The 26174-nt window shown below is 37.0% G+C and overlaps 1 protein-coding gene across 1 annotated transcript in view; it reads right to left on the bottom strand.

Moving 5' to 3' along the window:
• Positions 1 to 24680, bottom strand: part of PCSK1 (proprotein convertase subtilisin/kexin type 1) — a 49877-nt gene extending 25197 nt beyond the window's left edge. The window contains exons 1-6 of the mRNA XM_044657644.1: positions 24501 to 24680; positions 20932 to 21036; positions 12304 to 12414; positions 10265 to 10411; positions 7089 to 7165; positions 2085 to 2173 (exon numbers count right to left, since the gene is read on the bottom strand). Coding sequence (XP_044513579.1) covers positions 2085 to 2173; positions 7089 to 7165; positions 10265 to 10411; positions 12304 to 12414; positions 20932 to 21036; positions 24501 to 24680 — 709 coding nt within the window. The remainder of the gene's footprint in view (positions 1 to 2084; positions 2174 to 7088; positions 7166 to 10264; positions 10412 to 12303; positions 12415 to 20931; positions 21037 to 24500) is intronic.
• Between the last annotated feature and the right edge of the window lie 1494 nt (positions 24681 to 26174).

Raw genomic sequence — 26174 nt, 5'->3', positions numbered from 1 at the left:
GACCTTTGTTAAATGAAGGAATGAATGGAGGAATGAAGATTACAGTACAGCCCTTTCAAGAATGTTTCTCTCTGTGTGTGTGTCTCTGTCTGTGTCTGTCTGTCTGTCTGTCTGTCTGTCTGTCTCTCTCCCTCTCTTTCTCTCTCTCTAACTAGGTGCCTCAGTGGACAGAGTCCTAGAGATGGGAAGTTCTGGGTTCAAATCTGGTCTCAGATCCTTCTTAGCTGTGTGACCCTGGACAAGTCACTTAACCCCTATTTCCTAGTCCTTACACTTCTTCTGCTTTGGAACCAATACTTAGTATTGATTCTAAGATAGAAGTTAAGGTTAAAAAAAGAAAAAAAGAAAATGCCAATGGTGATATTCAGAGATCCTGGTTAGCAGAAGTGGAAAAAAAAATCTTTCCACATCAGACAGTTAAAAGCATGGAAAGATAACCCTGTTTCTGAGAACTGGTTAAAAATAACCCAAAACCCATTTTAATGTGTCTGCTAAGGGATATTTTCAAGGAAGAAGCATCCCTTTCTTTCCAAATAATTTCAAAGATTAAATCATTGCCATAGATTTTATTTGTGTTCCCTCAAGGTAAGAATTATTCTTCAGAAGACAGAAACAATAGTTCTTTGTGCTTACCAAAAGGCTGTCACCCATCATAAGCCTCATGAATTTATCAACCAAGAAGGCAAAAGTAATTTGGACATATACAAGCATCTCCCTGATTGTTCTTGGCTTCATGTTGATAACACTATGGTACATTTTACTCAAGAGTCTAATAGAAAAGAAATCATAGGATTCCCATAGCATTATTTAGTATGGTACAAAATGAAAAATCTGAATGTATTATTAATGTTGTATAATACATTCTAAACTATAATAAAAATTCCTTTGGAACTGAAACAATGCAGAGCAGGGAAAGAGCACCCAACTGGGAGTCAAGGATGGGATTCTAGTCCTGGCTTTGCCTCTAATTTGCTGTGTTATCTTGGGTATCTTTCTGGGCCTTTGTTTTTAGTTCTGTAAAATATGAGGTAACTGTATTAGTGCCACATTGAGGCACTTTAGATTGAGATACCTAAATGGTATAGTGAATAGAATGTTGGACTTGGTGTCAAGAAGACGAGTTTAAATTCTACTTTAGCTATGAGATTATGACCCTGGATGAATCATTCAACTCTATCTATCAGCCTCAATTTCCTCATCTATAAAATGGGGATAACCATAGCAACTACCTCATAAGTACTGTGTAAACCTTAAAGCATTATATAAATACTAGCTGTTATTATTATAGCAGGTCACTAGAACTGACAATTTTAGTGGCACATGTTTTTAAAGAATACCAAGTATAAGAAGTTAAGAGTTAGGAAAAGGTTGGAGAGGCAGTTTTATATGTCTTAGAGAGAGAAGAGATTAAGAGAAAAAATTAAAGAAGGGAGAGCTGAAACCCAGATAAAGTCTCATTATTTATAAAAGAACTTGAAAAAAAAAGGCAAAATGGGTGCTTTTCTCCCCAGAGTGTCTCTGAGAACCACAGATACTTCTAACCAATGTCCTAATGTAGACATTTCAGAGACTTACAGCAGGTCAGATATTTAATTTTTTTCCTTGAAGATAGATTCTGCTTGCTTAATAGCTAAGCATCTACTAATTTATATGCTCACAGACACTAATATACACACATATATGTGTCTTAAATATATCCTCTTTCTATTTATGTAATATACACACATGTGTACTTTGTCACTCAAATAAAGAATTTATAGTGAAGCAAGAGGCAGAGAAACTAGCTGCTTCAGCACTCACATTAGAAACTCTAAACAATAAACCCTCCTAAAACAGAACAGATGGAAAGGTACATCTAGCTTGAAATATGTTCAACATTTTCATTCATTTTTTTCAAGATGTATGTGTTAATGAGTCACGTACTCTTATTTAAGAGTATAACCCCTTATTTGGCCATGAGCCATACTTAGACTCTGAAGCTAGACCTCAGGTGGGTTCTTTTGGGTGGACTTTGCCAGCAGGCTCAGGAACAACCTTTACAGATGTCCATGGCCCTTTCCTAGAACAACCTTTAATTTATTTACCTCCAACTCTGGAATTGTAGGCAACCCCAACACCACATTTCTGATTATTGGCTTGCATGGCGATTTCCCCAGCACACCTGGTTCCATGCCTGGGAACAATAAAAACATAAAAACATAAATAGGAAAAATGTGTTGCTTTTCCCAACAGATCAAAAGAGAGACTGAACCAGGAATCTTTGTCTAGACTCTTATCAACCTTTCTTCGCCAAGGGAGGTGAAATGCCTTCCATAAGACATTGGTTTGAAATAAATGTTTGTACTCTATGTTTGTAGTAATAATAATAATAACTCACATTTGCATAGTATTTTATAAAGAGCTTTCCTCATTATAGCCCTATGAGATAGTTAAAAATAATAATTATAGCTAGCATTTATATGATGTTTTATAGTTTGCAAAGTGCCTTATACAACGTTATCTCATTTGATCCTTACAACAATGTCATGAGAAAGGTATTATTATTTTACATTTTACAGATAAGGATACTGAGGCTGGGAGAGATTTAGGGATTTAGCATAATCATAAAACTAAGTAAGTTTCTGATACAGATTTTAAACCTAAGTCTTACTGTCTTGAACCCAACACTATCCAACAAACTTTGCAGATGCTATTTTATCAATTATTATCTCCAGTTTATGAGTGAAGAAACTCAGAAAGGTTAAATGACTCATTCCAAAGCAGTTAAGTGTCATAGCAGAAACTTGGAACCTGGTCTTCTGGCTCTAAGAGTCAAGAATAGTGTGAGTGTGCTCTCTGGTTCCCAGTTTTGCTTTTTTTTTTTTTTTGTTATGCTATTCCTTTGGCTTCCTGGGAACATGGAACTCTGAAACCAACTAAACAAGACTCCTATAATTTCCTTAATGTCCTTCTTTCTTATGCTTAAAATCCCCATCATATGTCAGATTAGATTCCCAATGTACTTCAGATGTTGGTGGGATATAGCAAGACACCTTTGGAGCATGGAATGTGAAACAAAATACCAATGGAGATTAACAGAGTTTCTTATGGCCTTTTCTTCCAAGAATTATTTCATATGGGGCCAGAACCCCAAAGAGGAGTTGACATTAAGGGCAAGCACTCAATTAAATGGCATAATTTGGGGAGTTTGAGGAATTCTCTTTCTGAAAAGCAGAACTTCCATTCATATGTCAGTGCCTAAGATTCTATTAGAAATTTATTAATTTGGTTTAAACATTGCCCTTCCCTGGCATGATCTTGAAAAATGTAAATGTCCCTGAAAGATTCAACATATTCATTCACTAATACTTTAGAGAGAATTAATGTATCAGATACGATCAATGGGACTCTGGGGTAGCATGAAAGTATTAGATGCCAAAGGAAATCAAGTGAGGAGCAACACAGATAGGAAACAAAAACATTCACAAATGGGAGGAGAAGGACAATGATAATAACTTTCCTTTACCTCACCATTTTAACTTGAGTTGGTCCTGATCAGCAAATATTTTAGTGGCGAAATGTATTTAGGGACATCATATTTGGTGGCTACTTCCAGGAGTTGTAACACTGGCAGCCTGGTTAAGTGTGCCCTTCAGGACACAGCAAATGGCAAGGTCCCTTTCTCAGATGGAACAGATAAGCCTGCCATTAATTAAGTTTCTCCAGTGTTGCAGGAAATATTTGAGGGATGAACATAGAAGACTTTTTTCTTCACCAGTAGAATTTCTCTACTTTCCTCAAAGAATTCATTCTCATTTAAAGAGCATGAGAAATCCAATGGGCAACATGCTCCTCCCTCCCAGACATCTTCCTTCTTCCCTTTCCCATCATCCCTGCCTTATGAATTTCTCCCACGGGGTAATATATTTGTTGTTGTTGTTCAGTCATGTATGACTCTTCATGACCCCATTTGGGGTTTTCTTGGCAAAGATACTGGAATGGTTTGTCATTTTCTTTTCTAATTCATTTTATAGATCCAGAACTGACCTGAGCCATGAGCAACACTGAGTGATATACACTGCTTACTACAGTGTCTGGAATATAGTAGGTGCTTAATAAATACTTTTTTATATATTCCCACTGTGAATAACACTAGGAGTGCGAAGGGATAATAATCTAACTTCAGGACAGTTTCTTCCACCTTCATCCCTTGGCCCTAATCCAAGGGGAAGAATGTAAGCATCTTTCAACTCTTTTTTTCTTCAGAGATAAAACCAAAGGGAAAGAACCTGAAATTATTTTTAAAATGATAACAAGGACTGGCACTTCAACAGGTTTAACTTCAAAAAGGATGATTATGCAAGATATCATTTGATTTTAAAGAAGACTATTATGCTATTTAAAATACTTTGGTCATACCTCTCAATTGAATACTCTCTGTAATTGGTACTGAAAGGCTTGATTTAATGGCAAGAATTTCCTACACTACAAAGATTTTGCTATTTAATGCAATTTGGCTTGCAGTGTCAGATTCAAATGCTGCTCACATTAATCTCATTTACATATTAATAGAGAACCACAGTGATACAGATTTGAGAGATAATGCCACTGGAATTAGAGAATGATTCCCCATTGCTATAAATGTCAAGACAAAATAGAGACATTTATTCTCAAAGCTGGAGCCATTTATCCTCTGACAACATACTATTCGGACAGCTTGATTCTATAATGCCAAGTGATTAATGGCAGGGATGCTATCATTTTGGTTGACAAAGTAAAACTGGAATGATTGCTACTCATGGTGTCATTTTTAAACAGCTGTACCCTAATTGGCTTAGTGGATTGACTTGTCTCTACTGCTTTTGGGGACTGTCATTTCCTCTAAATATGTTATTGATATGGACTGTAGAAAACACACACCCCTTGGTACCCAGCAAACACTACTTTTCTCATTGGATAAAGGTTTACTTAGAAGTTGATCTGCTTATATGATGATATTCCAAAAGCAGAGTTAAGTATTGGGCCCCTGAGGTCCAGTGAAGAGAACGTAATTGTGTATACAGGTGTGGACATACTAAACTCCTCTCTGCTAAAAGGAAAGGCAGCTCTATAGGGCATCAGTCCACCCAGGTATTTCCCAGTCTTAGAGACCTTAGAGTCTCACAAGGAGTTAAAAAGCCAGTATAGCAGAATGGGGTATGGGCAGGTTTTTCCATACATATCCCTTAGACTGGCTACCATGTAGTTTGGGAGCAGTTCTCCATTACCCTGTCGCATACTCATTCAGATATAATTAGATGGATAGTGGATAGAGCCTGGGACCCTGAAACAGGCAGATCTGAGTTCAAATTCTGACTTAAGCATTCACTATGTGTGTGACCCTGGGTATGTTATTTAAACTTTCTGAGATTTAGTTTCCTCATCAATAAAAGCATTTACTTTCCAGGGTTATTGTGAGGATCAAATTATGTAACAACTATAAAACACTTTGCAATCTTAAAACATTCCATAAATATTGACTATTATTATTTAACTTGGGGGAAAATGCAAGGAAGAAGAGGGAGGTTTTTTTTTCCTCTCTTCCTCCAAGAACACCCCATCACCCTCTGTAACAATGGAAAGATTCAATCTAAAAAGTGGATGGATTAAAAGCTTATAAACACTACACTACTTTTAGGAAGGTGTGGCACATGTTATTGTTTCTATTTCCTATACAGGAAGAAATTTACCTAACATCATACAGTTAAATTATAGCAAAGCCAAGCTTTAAAATTGCCAACATTTGTATAAAACTTAAGTTTGCATAGTACTTTTAAAATATCTTCTCATTTTATCCTCAAAAAAACTCTGTAAGGTAAGTGTTATTATTATTCCCATTTTAAAAGAAAGAAAATTGAATCTGAGAAAGGTTAAGTGACTTGACTAGGATCATTAATTGTCTGAAACTGAATTTGAACTCAAGTCATTCTGACTCCAAACCCTACACTCTATCTACCATGCCCCTAGTTGCTAATCCCTAATCTGGTACTTTAAGACAGAAGTATGTTTCTTATGAAGCAAGGACTTTCTATAGAATTATTTGTTTTATTGTTCTTCCTACAATATTGGCAGATTCTAGAAGTCATGAAATCTGCCCAGTATATATAATATGTATATATATATATATATGTGTGTGTGTGTGTGTGTGTATATATATATATATATATATATATATATTCCCTTCATTTCTTGTGATCCTTCAGCTTCACTCTCCCACCTTTAAAAAAAGATGATTCCCTGAGCTTCAAGTGGTGTTGGTCATAGCAGAGGAGGAAAGACTGGGGTAGCGGAAAAAATGAAGGTGATTTGGCTCAGAGTTTCTTTACCATCACATAATGCTCTTGCTCTGGGGATCATATTCAAGAACTTCATAAAATAACTGATATGCTCAATTTGATCTGGGGACTCAGTCAATTCCCATATCCAACAACAATAGGGGCAAAAGTAGTAGATGCTTTAGTTTCTTTTAAAAAATAACAGAAAACCCCAATTGTGACACTTATGGTGGGAACAAATAGTTCTTCANTATGTATATATATATATATATATGTGTGTGTGTGTGTGTGTGTATATATATATATATATATATATTCCCTTCATTTCTTGTGATCCTTCAGCTTCACTCTCCCACCTTTAAAAAAAGATGATTCCCTGAGCTTCAAGTGGTGTTGGTCATAGCAGAGGAGGAAAGACTGGGGTAGCGGAAAAAATGAAGGTGATTTGGCTCAGAGTTTCTTTACCATCACATAATGCTCTTGCTCTGGGGATCATATTCAAGAACTTCATAAAATAACTGATATGCTCAATTTGATCTGGGGACTCAGTCAATTCCCATATCCAACAACAATAGGGGCAAAAGTAGTAGATGCTTTAGTTTCTTTTAAAAAATAACAGAAAACCCCAATTGTGACACTTATGGTGGGAACAAATAGTTCTTCAGTTAAATGGTCAAGCACTATGCATTCTGAGTATCCAGAGAGCAGAAAAGCATGTGCCATTTATACTACATTTTGCTCAAACAAGCTGAAACCATTTAAATGCATTTTTTCTAAATATGGACATTTACTTACTTGTTTTCATTTGTGGGATCATATCTGGGAAATGGATCACGGTCATTGTCATTAAAGTCATAACTGGCCTCTGGGTCCTACAGAAACAGCAAATCAGCATTACAGTGTGACTGGCCAAAGGCAGCTCACCCTCCCCTGGGAGATGGTTCAGAGAAATGTATATCAGTAGTATCTATCCAATCTGCATGCCTCCATCTTATATTCTCTGGCCAGCTAGTGATAAATACAGCTAAACTAATAAAAGAATGGTTTACTTAAACAACTCTTTTCTTGGGTCTAAATGATATTTGATATCAAATGATATTTTATATTTGATACTCAAAATCCTATTTAAAATGATGGAAGTTATTGGGAGAAAATTAAATTAAATTAAAAAATAAATGATAGAGAGCCTGAAGGCATGGAAAGGGGAGTAGTATTAATAGTAGTAATGACGGTAATAACAATAATAATGGAAATTAGAACGAGGTAATAAGAATCCCGTTTATGTAGTATTTTTAGGTGTGCAGAGAGATTTATGTGTATTATCTCATTTTAGGAGACTGTACTTAGAAAACCTGGGTCTGAGCTCCATTACTGTTGATGTTAGGAAAACCACAAAATCTTGAGGCTCAATTTCTTTAGTCTATAAAATGGGAATTTACAATATTGGTACCACCTAGCTTATAGGATTGATGCAAATCAAAATAAGGTATGTGGAAGTGTTCCATAACCATAAAGTGCTCTCTCAATGTAAATTATGCTCCAAAAGTAATGAATAGTGATTTATCTACATAATTGCAAATTTGTTATCAATCTATTCCTCCTAATCAAAATTCACCATATATTTTAAGACTCTTTATTTTATTTTATTGTGATTTGAAAAATTTAATTAAATTAATTTGTTCAGACTATTTTTTTATAGTTACATGATTCATGTTCTTTCCCTCCCCTTCTCCCACTCCCCTCCCATAGCCAACGAGCAATTCCACTGAGTTTTTACATGTGTCATTGATCAAGACCTATTTCCATATTATGAATATTTGGATTAGGGTGATCGTTTAGAGTCTACATCCCCAATCATATCTTCATTGACTCATGTGATCAAGCAGTTGTTTTTCTTCTTTGTTTCTGCTCCCACAGTTCTTTCTCTGGGTGTGAATAGCATTTAGGACTCTTTTTAGCCAATTAAGAAAGAAGTCTTTTAAGCCAATAACTAGTATTTTAATTCAGGAAAGGGTTATCTATTACAGTTGGGGTTATGGACCCACAAAGTTAAACAATAACAGAGCTGTGGCAAGGTGATTCTCAAGCAGAGAATCAGGCAGAGCCCTGTAAGTCTTTATATCCTATGTGTGTGTTCCCCATATGGCCAATGGATTTTACTTATTGAACATCACCAGGTAACCAGACTTTTCCTAGATCTTATTATTCTCTTTCTTCTTCACATATACACACACTTGTTCCAGTCTTTTATCCCCAGGCTAACCTCAGGTAGCCCCATAATTCTTCTAATGCAAATGGCTTATCACAAGATTGGTAAAGAGTAAAAATCATTATTAACAGAGTGCTAAAGCAAGAAGGGACTCCTTAAATTATCTTCTGGATGAATCTTTTCACCTCATAGTTTATTAAAGAGGACCAGAAAGACTAAATTACTTGCTCAGAGTAACATAACTAGCTCTTGGCAGATTCTGGGACTAGAACCCAGTTCCACTGGAGCCTGTTTTCTGGTTAAACTGTGTTGTTCTATTCCCATCACATTATATTTGTAAGATCGGATGTGTCCTCAAGAAGAATTGTGCTAGTATAGGCAGTACTCCTAGAGTTGATAGCATGAGGATTTTTATTAAAGGGAAAACAGATTGTTTGACCATACTTAGAATCTGATCAGATTACACTGCACTCCTTCACCCAGTACCCTTTTTTAAGGTTTATGACAATTTTATGCCCCACCAAATCTCCAGCTGTGGTTTGAACATGGGCTAAAACATGTAATTGAGGTACTATAACATGTAATTTAGGTCTCTTGGCCAGGGATAATATATATATATATATATATGTATATATAAAGTAGGCTATAAGTGGGTAGGGTGTTCTCATAAAGACAGACTGTATTGAGGTTTGGTACACACCTCCAGTTTCTGGGAATTCTCTGTTGCTCCTGTCTTCTTTATAAAAACATAATTTCAACTTAATTTTTCTTTTTCAATGAATAAAATTTATTTTCTTTTCCACCTATCTCTCCAATTTAAAAAAGGACACTTTTAAAAGGTAAATAGAGTCAAGCAAAACAAATTCCTATATTAACTACACCCCATGTGTATATTCTTTTCCAGTATATTCATTGTACCTGCTCCTTAGCTTTGGCCAGCTCTATTCACAGTTATTATGTAAAATATGATCATTGGTTCTAGCCCAATGAGGGTATTTAGTGAGAATTCGAAATAACATGACTACTTTGGGGTATTCATTATTTGTATTAATTGAAACATGAATGAATCCCTAGTCTAACCCTTGAATGACCTTGTATTTATTCTATAAACATTTTGTATACATTCATAGAGTCTCTCTGGATTTCGGGCAGATGTTGCTTTTTCCCCCTTTGGATCTCCAAGAAAGGTGTGCACATTGTAGGCACTTAATAAATGTTTTAAGAAAATTTTATGTTGGCCACTCAGCATTTCTGTCTCACTGTTCTCACTATGTCTCTCCTACTTTGGATGTAAGCACAGGGGAGAATGTATAATTTAAGTATGTGATAAAATGTTTTGGTGAAAATATGGTCTTTAGAGAAGTGAAAGAGTGGATTATAAAAATGTAGATTTAGTTATCTAAATTTTGTTTGACTTCCATTTTTTTTGCCCAGAGAAAGTCTGGAATACCTTTAATAATGCACTTCCCCCTCTCAACAAGGAAATATGTCTGAGGTCTGATGCCCATCCACTGTGAGATTTCTCCTGGGAAATTAATTCCATTCAACTCCAAGTGACACAAAGCCGGTTTATGATAACTTGGCAGAAGGGAGATGGAAAGGGACAAGAGCACTGGCTCTGGACCATGTGACCCAAGCCAGGCAGAACAGCCTTCTTCTGCCTGAGTAAAGAAATGCTCAGTGCCTTTATGCATGTGCATCAGAGTAGGGAGCTGTCCACCACCTGCTATTTCATAGCTAGAGTGTGAGAGCCCAAACTCACGTAGTTAGTGAAGATGTCAGTGTGATTCCATTCCAGGCCATCGTCCAGAACGGTGATAACCACCCCTTTCCCTGTTATTCCTTTTTGCCAAACTGGTATCACATGGAGGTCCAGTTTGGGCAAGACCGGGGTCATCCTGGTATCTTGCTAAGAAAGAGAAACAAGAATTATTGGCGAGTTTGTGCTTTGCCCACTTCAATTGGGATCTCAATTTGAGCCCCAGCTCTGGAAAATTGTGTTTGCTCTCCTCGGTGTCAGACTTGGGTGTTTGGGCAATTTAACAGAAGATAATTAGGTTAAAAAACCCAAAGTTGAGGGTAGGTCTTGGAGAGTGAATCATCAGGGTAGTACGTTTTTTCCTGCTGTTCCGGTGGAAAATCACTTGAAAGGATGAATCACCCTGGGGCCCCTTCTCTTTGAAAGATGAGACTTTGAAGAAGCCACTTGCTCATCATTTTCTTTCTTTTCTAATGAAATGTTCAAGCTTTCCAGCTACCAAAGCTTTATTTGATATTCTCTGTTCCCTTTCCTTCAAAAAATAAAGTGAGACCCTGATTTCCATTCCTTTATGTTTTTGATTGCTTAGGGTATGCATAAAGTGATATCTTTAAAGTGCTTCTATCTTTTTTTCCCAAAGAAAAAGAGCAACCTGTAATAGCCAGGCAATGAGGTCATTTTAATTATCTATTTCCAAGTAAATGAGACTTAGACAATAAGCTTATGTTGGAGGGGGGGTTTCTCTCTCTCTCTCTCTCTCTCTCTCTCTCTCTCTCTCTCTCTCTCTCTCTCTCTCCTTTCTTCCCTTTTCCCTTCTCTCTCTAGGTCTCTGTGTATCTTCTAAAGTTATAGAGTAGAACAGCATGGGTGAGCTGTCATTAAATTGAGGTCCAAGGAAGTAAAATACCAAGAGAGGTTGTTAGATTTATGACAAAGAGTCAGTAAGCAATTTGCATATAACAAGAATCAAGAGTTTTACCAGAGGCAAATAAACCCTTTTCCTATTCACTGACTTGAGATATATAGAAACCATAGCCTAACAACCAAGTGCCAAGAAGGTATAAAGTATGCTACAAAGGAAGCTAGGAGGTAAATTTTTTGCAGCCCATGCCTAAATTCATAAGAGAATGAACTCAGCCTCAGGAATAGTGAGGGAGACCATACTGCTTCCTGTGAAAAGTCACAAAATGATTTGGAATTGAGAATAATGGAGGAGTGTATTCTCCTACTGAGCAATATACATAGGGACACTTAGATTTATGATTCCACTGGTACAGGGAATTCCCATATGAGGAAACTCCTTTTATCAATGTAGATTAGCATTGCCACTGAAACTTAAATCATAGAGGGTTGTATAAAACAGTGGTGTCAAACTCATAGAAATGGGAGGGGGTACTATACATGAGGATCCCTGTGGGCCCGGAATTGACTTAGGTTTAAAACGTAATGTTATTTATGCTTTATGATTTTAAAAATTATTTTGTTAACTATTTCTCAATTAAATTTTAATCTGGTTCTGGTTATACTTAAGACCCCATGTATATCTGATTCCTCTGGTTTAGAGGATTGAGATATTAAGTTACTTGTCCAGTGTTGTATGGTCAGAGGTTTTATTTAAACTCAAGTCCCCATTCTAAAGTTGTTGATTTAGCATGAAGGGACTTCAGAGATTACCTAGTTTAATTTATTTTTACAGACCATTGATTACCTGTGGCCCAAAGTGGTTAGGTAAATAGCCTAAGATCAGAAAGGAAATGAGGCCCAATTTTTCAAAGGCTGAATGACCAGAGAAAGTTGACATCCATCTGATAATGCATAGGCTCTGGCATATTGTTTTCTCCAGGGATTATGTGGAAAGTAGCACCAGATCCCATTTACTTCCTGCCCTTTCCTTCTACTCCCAAAGAGGCTAAATTGAAGTTCTTATGAAAGTACATTGGCTCTAACCTGTGCTCCCATCAGGTTGTGGGATCCCTCGATATATCTATATGAAAATACAAAATAGATGGCCTATCCACATCCATGATTGAATAAACACTTACCAGATACCATTGCTGATTCCACATTGGGTCATTGAAGAGGTCCTCTGCTGAATCTCTTAAGATAGAACGTTTGTTTCTCTCTTTCCCATACTGTTGCTCAGCCCATGTTACCTGCAGAGATTTTTATATAGGTAAATTAACAAAATTCCCCCATTCTCATCATATCCTAGCCCCATCAGAGATCTGGAAGAGAGATTATTGACCTCAGTGTAGACCAATGAAAAGAAGAGGCCAACTAGAAAGAGATTTTCCTCTATAACGGTAAAGCACGCCTCAAGGAAGAAAGGAAACATTAAGCAGAGAAGATTTTTTTCAAATTATTTACCCTGTCATTATAGTAGAGGCAAAAGCATAGCCTTTTTTCATTAGCACAAACTCCACAATGTCTATTTTTTGATGTTTAAATTATGGTACTCTATAGTTATGTGTATCCATTGGGACAGAGACTCAACAACCTAAGGAGAATCAAGAGATGACTGTGATTTGGTTTGGCATCATTGACTTGTACTGACGAACCAGAAACTGTGGAGAAAGAACTCTCATTCTCTCATATTTAAGGATAGCAGCTTATAATATGAAATATAATGTAATATGAAAGCAAAGGTGTGATAAGAAGTGTGTGTATTGGCCCACTAATACTTATGTATCGTGTAAGTAGATCAAATGATGTGAAATTCATCTTTGCTGTAGACAATGTCTGTAATAGGATCATATTTGAGCTAGAAAGCCATTGAATGGCTATCTTAGGTAATGCAATTGATTGGGGGTTAACTGAGAAAAGTATTAAAGTCCCAACTTCACACCCTACCCAGTGTATCATAGGCTTATCACAGGACAACCATCCATTTATGCTTATGAGGTTTTGAGCATATGATTGCATCTGGTAGAAAATGTGCCACATGTATCTTATATAATATATTAAATTATTTAAAATATACAACAAAAACATACTAAAAGAAAAAAATTTAAGCCTGGTCATGGGTTTCAGAAAAGGTAAGTCTTTTTCAGGTGTTATTTTCTACACAAGAACTTGAATTAAGGGGAAAAAATCCACTCAATATTTTAAATGTTTCTACACTATCTAAGGCAGTGTTGGACTCATGGAATAAGTTTTCTCCATTTCTCAGGGATGATGGCAAGTGTATATTATAAAAATGGCTTTTACTTTCATTGAAAATGAGTTTTTGGGACTACATAATTCCCCACCTCCCTTGCATTTTGAGTATTTTAAGATTCTCCAAATGTTTTCTGTAACTGCATTCAAACATCAGATAATGAACACAGCTTATATGTGTGGAACGCTTTTATGATAACAAACTACTTTTTTTTAAACCCTTAACTTCTGTGTATTGGCTCATAGGTGGAAGAGTAGTAAGGGTGGGCAATGGGGGTCAAGTGCCTTGCCCAGGGTCACACACAGCTGGGAAGTGTCTGAGGTCAGATTTGAACCCAGGACCTCCCATCTCTAGGTCTGACTATCAATCCACTGAGCTACCCAGCTGCCCCCTAACAAACTACTTTTATCACAGCCCTCCTATAGAGTAAGACAATCAGGTGATTGTTCTAGTAACTAAAATGGTTTTAATTCCCAAACTGTGCCTATCTCAATTTGCTTAGCCACTCAATCTCTTTTGGTAAGGATTACCTACCCATTTGTGTTTGGTTTATGCATCATTTAATAAAAGCTGATATTTGTAGAGCAGTTTACAATTTACGAATGTTTGATATACACTATTTCATTTGTGTATATATTATCTTCACAAGAATTCTATGATGAAATTAGGGTACTATTATTTCCATTTTTTAGATAAGTAAAGCTGGCAGATATTAAGTAAATTGCTCAAGGTCACATGAATAGTAAGTGGTGAGAACTGTGGCTTCAAGTTAAGACTTCTGACTTTAAGAATAGTACTCTTTTCACTTAATCACAGAATCACAAAACTTCAGACCTGAAAGGGACATTAGAGATCATCTTGTCCAAAGTATGCCTAATCAAGAATCTCCCTACAATATTCCTGATAAGTAGCCATCCTGCTTCAGCTTGAACACCTCCATTGAGAGGCAACTCAGTATTTCCCAAGGCAGGCTGTTCAACTTTTGGATAATTCTAATTGTAGGGCAGCTAGATGGTGCAGTGGCTAGAGCCCTGGGCTTGGTGTCAGGAAGACATATTCATGAGTTCAAATCCAGCTTCCAAAACTCATTAGCTCTGTTACTCTGGACAAGTCACTTGCCTCACTTTCCTCATCTGTAAAATGAGCTAGAGAAGGAAATGGTAAATCACTCCATGATCTTTGCCAAGAAAACCCCAACTGAAGTCCTGAGTCAGACATAGCTGAAACAGTTGAACAACAACAATAAATTGTTTGGAAGTGTTTCCTTACATCAAGCTTAAATTTGTCTCTTTACAATTTCCATTCCTTGCCCTTGGTTCTCTCCCTTGCAGATGAGTAGGACAAAGTATTTCTCTCTTCCATGTAACAGCCCTTCAAATAGTTAAAGAACTCTATGCTGTGCCTCCTAAGTTTCCAGGCACAACATTCCCTGTTCTTTCAATCTATACTAAGATGTCATTTCTTTATAGTGATTATCTTCCTCTGGACACTCTGCTTCCTACATCTTTGTGTCTAGAGCTTGATCTAACATTTCTAATTTGATTTGATGAAGGTGGAATACAAAGGTCCTGTCTGAACTTCCCTAATCTTCAACATAAATCCTCTCTTAAACCTAAGATAACATTTACTTTCTTGGGTGCCCTATCATACTGTTGCCTCATTTTAAGTTTGTCATCTGCTAAAATTTGAATAAATGATAACACACAGGAAATAGCCTTAGTTTTCTTTCTTATAACAGGCATTCCTTTTTAACAAACAAGGCTCACAATTATGTTAATGAGACCCATTTTTTGGTCAAGAGACTTTTCTTCCCTACCCAAAATATTAGCTCTGTTGTACCTAAGGGGTGGAAGTGTGTGTTGGGGGAACATATGAGATAATCTAAAAATGAAATTGGGAAAATAACCTGAAATAAACTATAAAAATCAATCACTGAGTTCCTGATGCTTCAATTAGAAAATGTACTGTGAAGCTACTATAAACATTGGGAGGAATTCAAGAACTAGAAATTACTCACTAATGAATTATTTTTAAACTGCATGTATCTGCAGGCAATGTTGTGTTGGCTTGAAATACATCCAATGCTTAGAATAGACTGCCCATCACTTAAATTAGTCTTCTCCAAGCAGGCTGCTAGGGAACAAGTGCTCATCTTTAGAGAAGAGGGTCACTTCCAATTGGAGAGTATTCTAGTACAATCTTGGGAAGTTAGTACATAATTGCATTTCATTTTAAGGGATAATTTGAATGAAAATGAGAAAAATGTAAACAAAGTACACTAAAATGAAACAGAGTTAGTTTTGCAAATGCCAGCCAGAATAAGAAAAAGGGGACAATCACTGAGATTCAATTTCCAATTCTGAGAGGCCTGGTTATCAGTAAAGTCATTCATCTAGAGGTTCATCATAATCTGAATGAACATGATATAGCAAATTGGAAACATTTTGTTATGAATAGAATTTGGATAAGGTGATTGGGAACCTCCAAAATCTGGAAGGGCTAGCAATAAAAATGGTGAAAAAATAGAAATATTATTTTTCCTATCATAAAATGTATCTAGTTTAGGGTTTTATTAAAGGGTAAATAGCTATCCACTATGGACAAAGACTATAATAGTTCCAAGAGAGAGAAGAGTAACACATTAAGGATAAAAGTAGGTCATTTGATCTTTTCTATGAAATCTTTGAATTCAAAAAGAATTCAGAAATTATTCTGAGCAATTACTCTTTCCTTTATGAGTTGAGACAAGGGGGCAGAAGGAGATGGTTCAGCTATGCCAATGATAGTTATAGAAGCCAGTCTAGCTTCAGAATGTGTACATAACCAGAGGAAACAAACATGCCTGGCCACAGATCCTAGACATAAGTCCCTATGTGTATGCTGATATACAACCTGCAAATAAGATGTCTGGTCTAAGGAGAGAAAAGGAAGATATCACTGGAAAAGGACTTGTGAAGGTATTTTCTTGGGTTTGTCAGATACAGGAGTACAGAATGTTAGAACTGGAAGGGAACCTAAAGATAATTTAGTCTAATCCCTTCATTTAGATTAAAAGCAAACAAACAAAAAAACCAAAAACCCAAACTAAGACCCAGAAAAGATATGTGACTTAAGCCCACAGAGTGAGTGAAAATGCTGCAACTCAAACCTGGGTCTAAGTCTTATCTCTTTGCTTTTTCCATGAGTTACTCTAGCATTATCTACTTCATAAAGAACTAATATCATTGTATCAAAGAATGTAGAAGCTAGAAGGAACCTTAGGAGATCATCTTGTCCAATCCTTTCAATTTACAAAGGAGAAAGTTAAAACATAGAGGTGAAGTAGTTAATGGAAGAAATTGGACTAGAAGCTACATCTCCTATTTCTCAAACTATTCATTCCACTATATATTGGTCTATCCAGTGATACTGATTACAAATGGTATTTCTGAAGTTTACATGAGTCTACTAGGCACATGCTATCCACATTCAGAAAATTCCCTTGTTTTTTTTCCATCCAGTTACAGTTGACAAGGAGGATTGTCATGGTTAGGAGGAAGAACCTGAAAGCCCCTAAGTTTGACAATCATTGAGGTAGCCAGCTTGTCAGATGTCATAATCAATGCTCTTTTTTTTGAGGTTGGGTCTCCCTATCTTGTCCATGATAGAAGTAAAGTGGCCACTCCCTGGCCCAAATGCACTATTTGTCAGCCTGAGACTTTGACCTTCTCAGTTTCAGATCTGATTCTTCCTCAAGAAGCCTGGTGCACACACATCCCTACCCATTCTCAGAGACCCATTCTATTGGTGTTGGACTTAATTCAAACACACAATCAGTTTAGCTGACTATAGCTCAAAACTTCTAAGTCACCAGCCTCAGCTTCCCTGGTAGCGAGAATTACAAGAATGCACCACCATACCTAGCATTAATGCATTCTCTGTTGTTCATGTTTAGAGGGTACAGAGAAGGAGTCATTTACTCATTTCAAAAGCATTTATTAAATGACAATTATGTGAAAGTCATTGTACTAGACCCTGGAGATACAAAAACTTATCAAAGAAGTTCTTGCCTTTGAGTATCTTACATTCTACTGGGGAGAAAACAAGATGAACACAGATAAATCAATATATATTTCTATGTAGAATGTGTTTGAATGGAACAAGGAATTTTGGTCAAGGGCTAAAAGGTAATGAAGGTAGTTATACAAGGAAAGTGAAAAGAACATGAAGGCTTCTGAGGAATTTAGATTTTTTTCTGGAGCCACTGTAGGATATTGATCAAGGGAACATCCAAATAAACATGAAATATGAGGATTACAATTTGGGGAGTGCTATCTAGTTAGGATTAAAAATTATTGATAGGGAGATGGGCCAAAAAACTATTGCAATAGTTTAGGCAAGAGATGATTAAGCCTAGACCAAGGGTGGTTCTATGGAAATGTATGGAAAGGATCAGAAGAAAGACATTGTAGAAATAGAATTCTGTTGGATTTGGCAACAGATTGAGGCAAAAGAAAGAATGTTACCAAAAGTGAATCCAAAGTTGTTACGGGGGCTCAAGGTTGGAAAAGGAAAGAATGCCATTATTTTTAATAACAGAGAAAGATTGAAGGCACAGAAAACAAAATTCAGAGAATTTAGTTTTTTATATATTAAGTTTGTCATAAATGGAAACAAAAATATACTGAGGAATGTCTCTGGAGAGATTATGTGGTCCATGATACTTCACTCTGGGTAACCAAAAGTGTATTTTCTTGACAGTCATATCTTTTATGATGAACAGAATGAATGTTCTAACCATGCTGAAAAGTAATAACAGCAAATAGCTCCAATGGCAAGTATCAATCAAAGGCAGGATATCTCATATATAGCCCATAAAGAAAATAGCCACAAATAGTGGCATATCATAGAGCAAGAGAGCTACAATTGCTAATAAGCAAACAGGCACAATGTACCCAGCATGGAAAGAACTATGGTTCAGATGTAGAGTATTATATACATTTAATGGCATTTACGATCAAATATTCCTCAAAAACAAATACATCTGATTATGTATTTGTGTATGTTAGTCTATGTTTGTACATAATATACAATGTATAGTGTCCTAAAAGTTTTAATGCAATTTAAAGTTTTAATAATTTAAAACAGTCGTTTTAATAAGAATAATAACAAAACTATTTTAATAGCTGTTGAAATAATATTTAATAGCTAAAACACTAGTAAGACTTTTGGGACACTTTGTGCATGTGTATAAATATACACTTATACTCAAGTATATGTGCATACATATGTATATATGTTAGCCTTGTAGGTTGTCCTTTAAAACCACTGGTCAATTAAATTTATACTAGAACCTGGCTGAAAAATAATGGAAGGACCAATGGATTTAGAGCTAGGAGACCAGGGCTGGAATGCTGGTTTTGCCACTTACTAACTATTCATCTTTAGATAAATCTTTAAGCTCTTTGAGAACCAAGTTCTTTGTCTGCAAAATGGGTCTTTACTTACCTCAGAAGGTTGCTATAGGAAAAGATTTTTGCAAACTTCCATGTAAATAAAATCTATTATCATGGTCTAATGGGATATTCATAGTTATGTATTTTAAGGTATGTTTATATAATAAGTATCTTATTTGAGATAAGATGTTAAAATGTTGTTCCTCATTCATTTTCAAAGAGAATCAATGACATTATAGGTCAAGAGATTTGCATGTAAATTGGATTTTAGTGAAGCAGAGAGAGTTGCACAAAATCATCAGTGTCTCTCTTCCAGTCATCTAAATCCAGTGGCAAGGCAAAAAGCCAAGATGGCCCTAGATGCAGTGGGGGCCCAGGATGAACCTTGGGATCTTTGGTGTCTGACCAAGCTCCATACCATCTCCTTTAGCTCCCTTTGCAATCCTCAGAATAAAATTTTCTCATCCATCCATTTCACAAAGTCTTCACTTGCTTGGATAAGTTCATCTCCTAATTCACCAATGAGTTTGAGTCCTATTAATTATCTTCAACTTGGTTTTGCCTTGTTTTTTACCAGGATGTGGCTCATATGCATGCTATAGCTTCTTGGAGCCACAGAAGAGACTGGGTGATAGGTAGACACCAAAGATGAATTGGCAGCCCTAAAATGATCTCAGCAAACCCTCATATAAGAGGTGCTAGTCCTCCCTGACACCCAACCTCCATAAACCCTAGACATACAAATAAGACATTAGTGGAGAAAGATAATATGTGATGTAATAATGAATAATATATTTTGTCTATATAATTAAATAATTATATCATATACAATATATTTTCCTCCATTAAATGTATATAAAACATTTTAATATTTATAAATGTATATACAAACACATATACATATATAATTTTAAGCTAATGCTTTTAGGACACTGTGTGTATGTGTATGTACACACACACACACACACACACACACACACATATATATATATATATATATATATATATATATATATATATATGAGCATCTCTTAAAGTACAAGTCCAATTATGCCATCTCCCTGTTCAATAAACTCCAGTGGCTTCCTATTGACTCCAAGATCAAATTCAAAATGCTCCGTTTGGCATTCAAAGCCTTTATAACCGAACCCCATACTGCCTTTCCAGTCTTCTTACACTTTATTCCCTTACATGTACTCTTCAATCCAGTGTGACTGGCTTCTTTGATTTTCTAGGAACAAGACACTCCATCTCTTGGCTCTGAGAATGTTCTCTGACTGTCCTTCATTCTCTACTCCACCCACTGACCTTGGTTTCTTTTGAGTCTCAACTAAAATCTTACCTTCTACAGGAAGCCTTTCCCAACTCCTCTTAGTTCCAGTATCTTCCTTCTGTGGATTATCCCTGTTTATTCTACATACCACCTTTTTTTAATGTATTTGTTTTCATGTTGTCTTCCCCAGCAGATTATAAGCTCCTTGAGAGCAGGGACTACCTTTTGCCTCTTTTTGTATCTCCAGTGCTTAGTATAGTGCCTGGCACATAAAAGGCACTTAGTAAATATTGATTGATTAATATATTGAGTCCTTATTCCTGTGCCTCATCTTGAATATGGAGGTAAGCTTGGGTTCTTAGAGACTGTGTCAAAAGCAAAAACAAACAAAAATCTCTGGCCTGTATTACCAAATTGCAAAGGCTTTGAATAAAAGTCCTGAGACATCCAAAGACCAGGCAAATTAAAGCTAGGGAGGCTTGTTATCAGGATATCTATAGAGAGATACATTTGGGTACTGCATCAAGTTTCAAAAAACTTTCAAGTCTCAGAGGGACTAAGATCTGGTTTGGAAGGATCTACATGAACAAAATCATAGATATTTTCAGTGTCAAAGTAAATATGTAACAGTCATTCATGTTTATCATCTCATACAAATTAACTCAATTTTATTTTTAGTTAAAATACATATTGACAGCAAGAAAAAGTATAATAATCAGAATAAAAGTTTATTTAAGTTTCATTAAAATTAAGGAGTAGTGATATAAGTCAACATATTGGCTCAAAGAGAAATTAAAAAATTTACCCGGTCATCATCAGATAATCTCTTTGTGATGTGAATGGCACTTCTTCGAGATCTTCTTGGGTGATTTTTATGCCTGAATAAGTAGTGATTTTCAAGTGATCCAATCTATAAAGGTAGAGAAATTTAAAAGGAAAAAAATATGTTTCTCAAAGAATCATTTATCTGACAAACACAAGTAATTTCAACTGAATTACAAAGGATGACTTAGACTATCCCTAGAATTTTAAATTAGGATTGGCCTCTCCATAGGGTCAGAGCTGGAAGTCATTTAGTGGATAAACTTTTATTAAATACCTACTACGTATCAGGCATTGTAATAAATACTGGGGACACGCAGAAAGGATACAAATATTGTCCCTGCTCACCAAGAGCTCATACTTTATTAGGGGAGACAAAAGAGAGATAACTATGTACAAATAAGATATGGACAGGATAAAGTGAAGATAATCAACAAAGGGAAGGCACTGGAATTAAGAAAGAAACCTTAGAGGCCATAGATGTTGAATCCCTCATTTTGCATCTGAATAGAAAGGTTGAGGTGGCTTGCTCAGGTTTACATGACTGCTACATGTCTGAGGTGGCATTTGAATCTGGGTTTTCCTGGCTGAAAGTACTTATTCCACTATGTCACAGAACAGATGTTCACCCTTCAACATAGCTGAATACAAAGGGTCTCAGTTGTGGAACATTTTGGTTCATTCTATATTAATGGGAAAAGGTTGGCTTCCATTTAGAGGCAGTAAATTTTCATGATATTGCCTCCCACAGTGTTAGACACATAGAAAAGATTCAATAAATATTTAATGAATTCAATATAATTCAGAGCAAATATAAATGTTTTCTCTTCTTGGGTACTATTTAAATAGTCAGTGTTATGAAAGAAATACTGATTATTTGTACAATTGTCATAGTCATAGTCATAGGTAGATACATTTGAGTCACAATCATTATGCTTTCCAATGCTGAACATTGCTATCATAGGAAGCATTATCTTTCATTGGAAAGAGTTATGCTTTTATTGGAAGAGTTATCTTTAGTCACTACAAATGCCTTGGGAAAAATAATCTTCATAGCAAATGCTTTGTTATTTCTTCTTTTCAGTGCGTTTAATCCCATTGATCCTCCATTACAAGTATTTTATTCAACAAATATTTATTAAATGCCAACTCTGTAAAGGAATTGTCCTGGGCACTGAGATAAATGCTAGGCATTTGGGACAGTGGCCGACAAAGAGTGGATCCTTAATAACCGAAAGTGAAGATCACTTACTGGTGACTCCTTCTATCCTACCTCTGCTTTTGCATACACTCTTGACCACATTGAATAGTAAATTACTGTTAATGGCTATCTAGGTCAATGGGAAGAGATGGTTTAAGAAATCATGAGAGGAAAACTGTGGCTTAAAGTATAACAATAAATATGTCACTGAGAAATTCTATAGGGGGAAAAGTATATGCAAATAATTGAGTTATTTTAACCACTGCTAAGTGGCAACTCTCCCCACAAAGGAAATTCTAAGAGGAACACTTACTTGATTTCTTCTGCTAAAAAAAAATACTAGCTAAACATAAGATTGTAAACACCTTGAGGACAGCAACCATGTGAGGGCAATGTGAGGTAATGAATAGATCTTTGGGCTTGTAGCCAGAAGGACCTTTTTTTCAAATCCTAAGTCAGACATCCAGGTCCTACAACAATGCCTTGTGTAATATGTGGGTAATTAATAGTTGCTTGTTTGAAATCGGTTATCATATGACTTTTTTCATATTAGAAACAGATTTAGAGTCAGAAAAAAACAAAACCCTAGCATCAAGTCATGAGATGATTACATTCAGTCCTTCCCCATTCTCATGTTCCAGTAGACTGCTGTTCATTTGTTTGACTCTGGGTAAGTCACTTAATGCCTCTGGGCCTCCAGGCAATTTTCTAAGACTACATACAAGTTGTAGAACAGCTGATAATCTGTATTCCTCGTTGGGAGTTTCCTACACCAATGAAATCACCACTACACAAAAAAAATCTTGTTCCTTATCCCTACTCACATTAAGCCATGATGCTCTGTATCCTACTTCTCTGTATACATGCCTTATCATTCCATACTAGAATCTACACTTTTTCAGAATAAGGACTATCATTTTTCATTTTAGTATCCCTCCCTACAGCACAATGCCTGGCACTTGGGAGAGCTTAATAAGTATTGTTGCATTGAATTGTAGCTCTACCAGAGAAAGGAGTCTTAGGAAAGGATGTGAAGGAAAAGGAATATTAGGCTCTGAGACCTTAAATATTATCCTCAGCTTATTATTTTCTTCCTTTAGTCACTCTTTATTTAGGGACTGGGAATTCTAAAAGATTTTACTTGATGGTTCCACTCCTCAGCGGATTCGGTGGATAGAATTAGCAATGACACGGAAACGTAAATCCAGTTACTCAGCTGTAGCTACAGTAGTGTCACGAACATGACCTCAGAAAAAAACGCGCCAAAAAAAAAAAAAAGAAAGAAAGAAAAGGAAAGAAAGAAAAGAAGAAAACAGGGGAAGAAAACGAAGAGGGGGAGTATAACTCCTTCGTCCTCTGCTCCACCTACTTCCTTACCCCTACTTACAGTAACTTCCCAGGCAGCGAGCGGGGATTTTAATTTAGGAAAGAGAATAATTTGTTACTGATCTTGGCAGATGAACACTTACCCCCGGTTCTCCTATTCATCACTTATTTCAGTGATCTTGAACCCCACTTTTTCTCAGGGAGAGAGACCCCTGGCCACGGTGTTTACGCACTTGGCAAAAGGACGCGAAGGTTAATTCATCCCTTCCCCAAAGTCAAGCAGTTTGGAGCCCGTGGGGGTGGGCGCCAAAGAAGGAAAAGTTGAGAGCCTAGAGCAAGTTTCTCTGTGAAATATTTGTACAACCAGAAAAGGTGGGCAGGGCGGGGCCTGGAACCTGGGGGCGGTCCCCGAGTTTGGTACTAGGCTCTCAGACAGTTCCCAGCAATTTCTGTACCCTCTGGGCTTTTTTGGGATTCAATGAGTCTCAGGTTGAGTTCTGCCCAGATAGCTTTGGCATGCCCCCTTGCAGCTGTCCAGACAGCTAGACTATACCATCGAGGCCTGCCTTGCTTATGACGCTGCCATATTGAAAAGAAGGAAGCAGCCAGCTGCTCCTGACGCAGACTGGGTCAAGGCTCTAGGAACTGCGTGCGTCGGGAGTCCTGCCCCATGGGTCCCGGGAGTCTGGGTGTACTGGGAATCCCCAAGGCAAAGGGGGAGAGATGTCACTTACAAACCGCACTGAGACGGATTTCGATCTAAAAGTAGGCAGGGAGTGGGAAAGAGAATAGCACCCAGCTGCACTAACATGCTTCTGCCGGGTCGCACCCATAGAAACGGCAAATAATGCATGCATGCTAACAGCCCGCACAGAGAAAGGGCTAAGTCAGGCAGAGCAAACCCCATTCAGTGTGAACACGATGACAAGAAGATTGGCAGAATTGGCAGATCCCACTTGGATGAAACATACGGACACTACACCTACCCAGAGCACCAGAAAGTAACTTGTGAAGTGCAAGCTTACCTGTCCGAGAAGGTCGTAACCCAGCTCCTCTGCTATCTCTCTGGCTGAATTTAGACCCCCGGGTATCTCCGCTGCCCATTCATTAACGAACTGTTTCTCTGCTCTAACACTGTACATTGCCCACCAGCAGAAATAGAGAGCAAAAGCAATATACTGCAGAGACCAATATCTCACATCCATTGCACACACACGAAGGGAATAGGAGAGAAGAGAAGCAAATATAGGAGAAAGACAAACAAGAAATCAGTCTTTCAAGACTCAGACGCTGTTGGATCACTTCTTGCTTCTCGTTGCTATGCTAACGGATAGGAAGTGCAGAAGTAGGAGCTTTCTAGCGAGCGCACAGCACAGCGCCTCTGTCTCTGGGCTGAATGGAGCTCCAACCCTCCGGAGCCGGAATGGAAATGAGTGTTTACACGTCAAATCGACGAAAGCCATCTCTTGACGTCAGATCTACCTGGACTAAGATCTTGATGGTATTCCCGGCGGGGTAGGGAAGCGGTCAAAATAAGGCAGGGGGGAGTTAAGACAAATCGTGAAACCTTTTGCTTGGCTCTGTGAAGGCGGCTGCCTTTTCTATTCGTATAGCTATCTTGCCATGAAAAGAATGTACATCTATCAGAGTAAAATGCCCCATTTGAGTACCGTAAGTATCGACCAGTTAGAGGCATTCGTGATTGCAGGATAGGTTTGATTTGTTATTTTTATTATATTCCTTGGAGACTTGATCTCTGCAAGTATCTTCCAGAAATCACAAAAGCCTATTGTAGAGTTGAGAATCCTTTGAAAATACAAGCTTGGGGATGGAAAATTATCTCTCTTAAAAGTCAAACATCTTCTTAACACAGCCCCATTTCAGAAAAGGGGTGACAGCAATGTGTTGTCTTTTTTTTAACTATCAGGTTTTCAAACATGCCAGTTTTGGTTTTGTGCTTTATTTCCTTCCATTTTATTCCCGTCCCTCCCAAATAAACCACACAACTTTATTACAAGCATCATGCATGATCTTGAATATGTTGTCAATTATAATATCTGAGCCTTTAAAAACAAATGCAAATTAATATCTGAGTTTCACAGGCTATCTGAAAGAGCTTCCTTTTCTCAAGGCTGAAACGGAGAGTGGGGAAAAGGTCCCGGACATTCTTGTCTTTTGTCCTCTGGGGAAAAAAAGAGATCATAAATTTAGTAATTCCCCTTAGGAGAACACAAACTCACTTTCGCACACTTTTGTAGGCTCCTTTACTTAGATGCTGTTTTAAAGTAAAGCTCCTAGTTATAACTACTTTTCATAATGGAAAAAATTGATCCTAAATTAAAAGACTAATAGACTTTCTAAATCAAACCCAAAGAGGCAGGAATCGGATTCTGTTTCCCACCCTATTATGCACAGGATTAAGGGAAATCACGGATTCTAAATTTCAGCACTAGAAGCTGGACAGCGTCCCAGTGTCAAGGAAGCTCAATCTTCCCCCTCCACCCCACCCTTACCTTTTTTTTTTTTTTTTTTTTTTTTGGCCAGAGACCTACATCCAATATCCACTTCTTAGGAGATGTGGGAGTGTTGACAAATTCATAACTCTAAGTGAGGTTCATGTAATCTCCTCTGTGGAGTAAAACTGCAAAGGAAAGAAAAGCATTTTTTTTAGCCTGCTGTACTAAAGAGGAGGGATTTGA

This window comes from Gracilinanus agilis, chromosome 1 (genome assembly GCF_016433145.1).
Source record: "Gracilinanus agilis isolate LMUSP501 chromosome 1, AgileGrace, whole genome shotgun sequence".
NCBI classification, from domain to species: domain Eukaryota; kingdom Metazoa; phylum Chordata; class Mammalia; order Didelphimorphia; family Didelphidae; genus Gracilinanus; species Gracilinanus agilis.
This window is presented reverse-complemented; position numbering and strand designations above follow the sequence as displayed.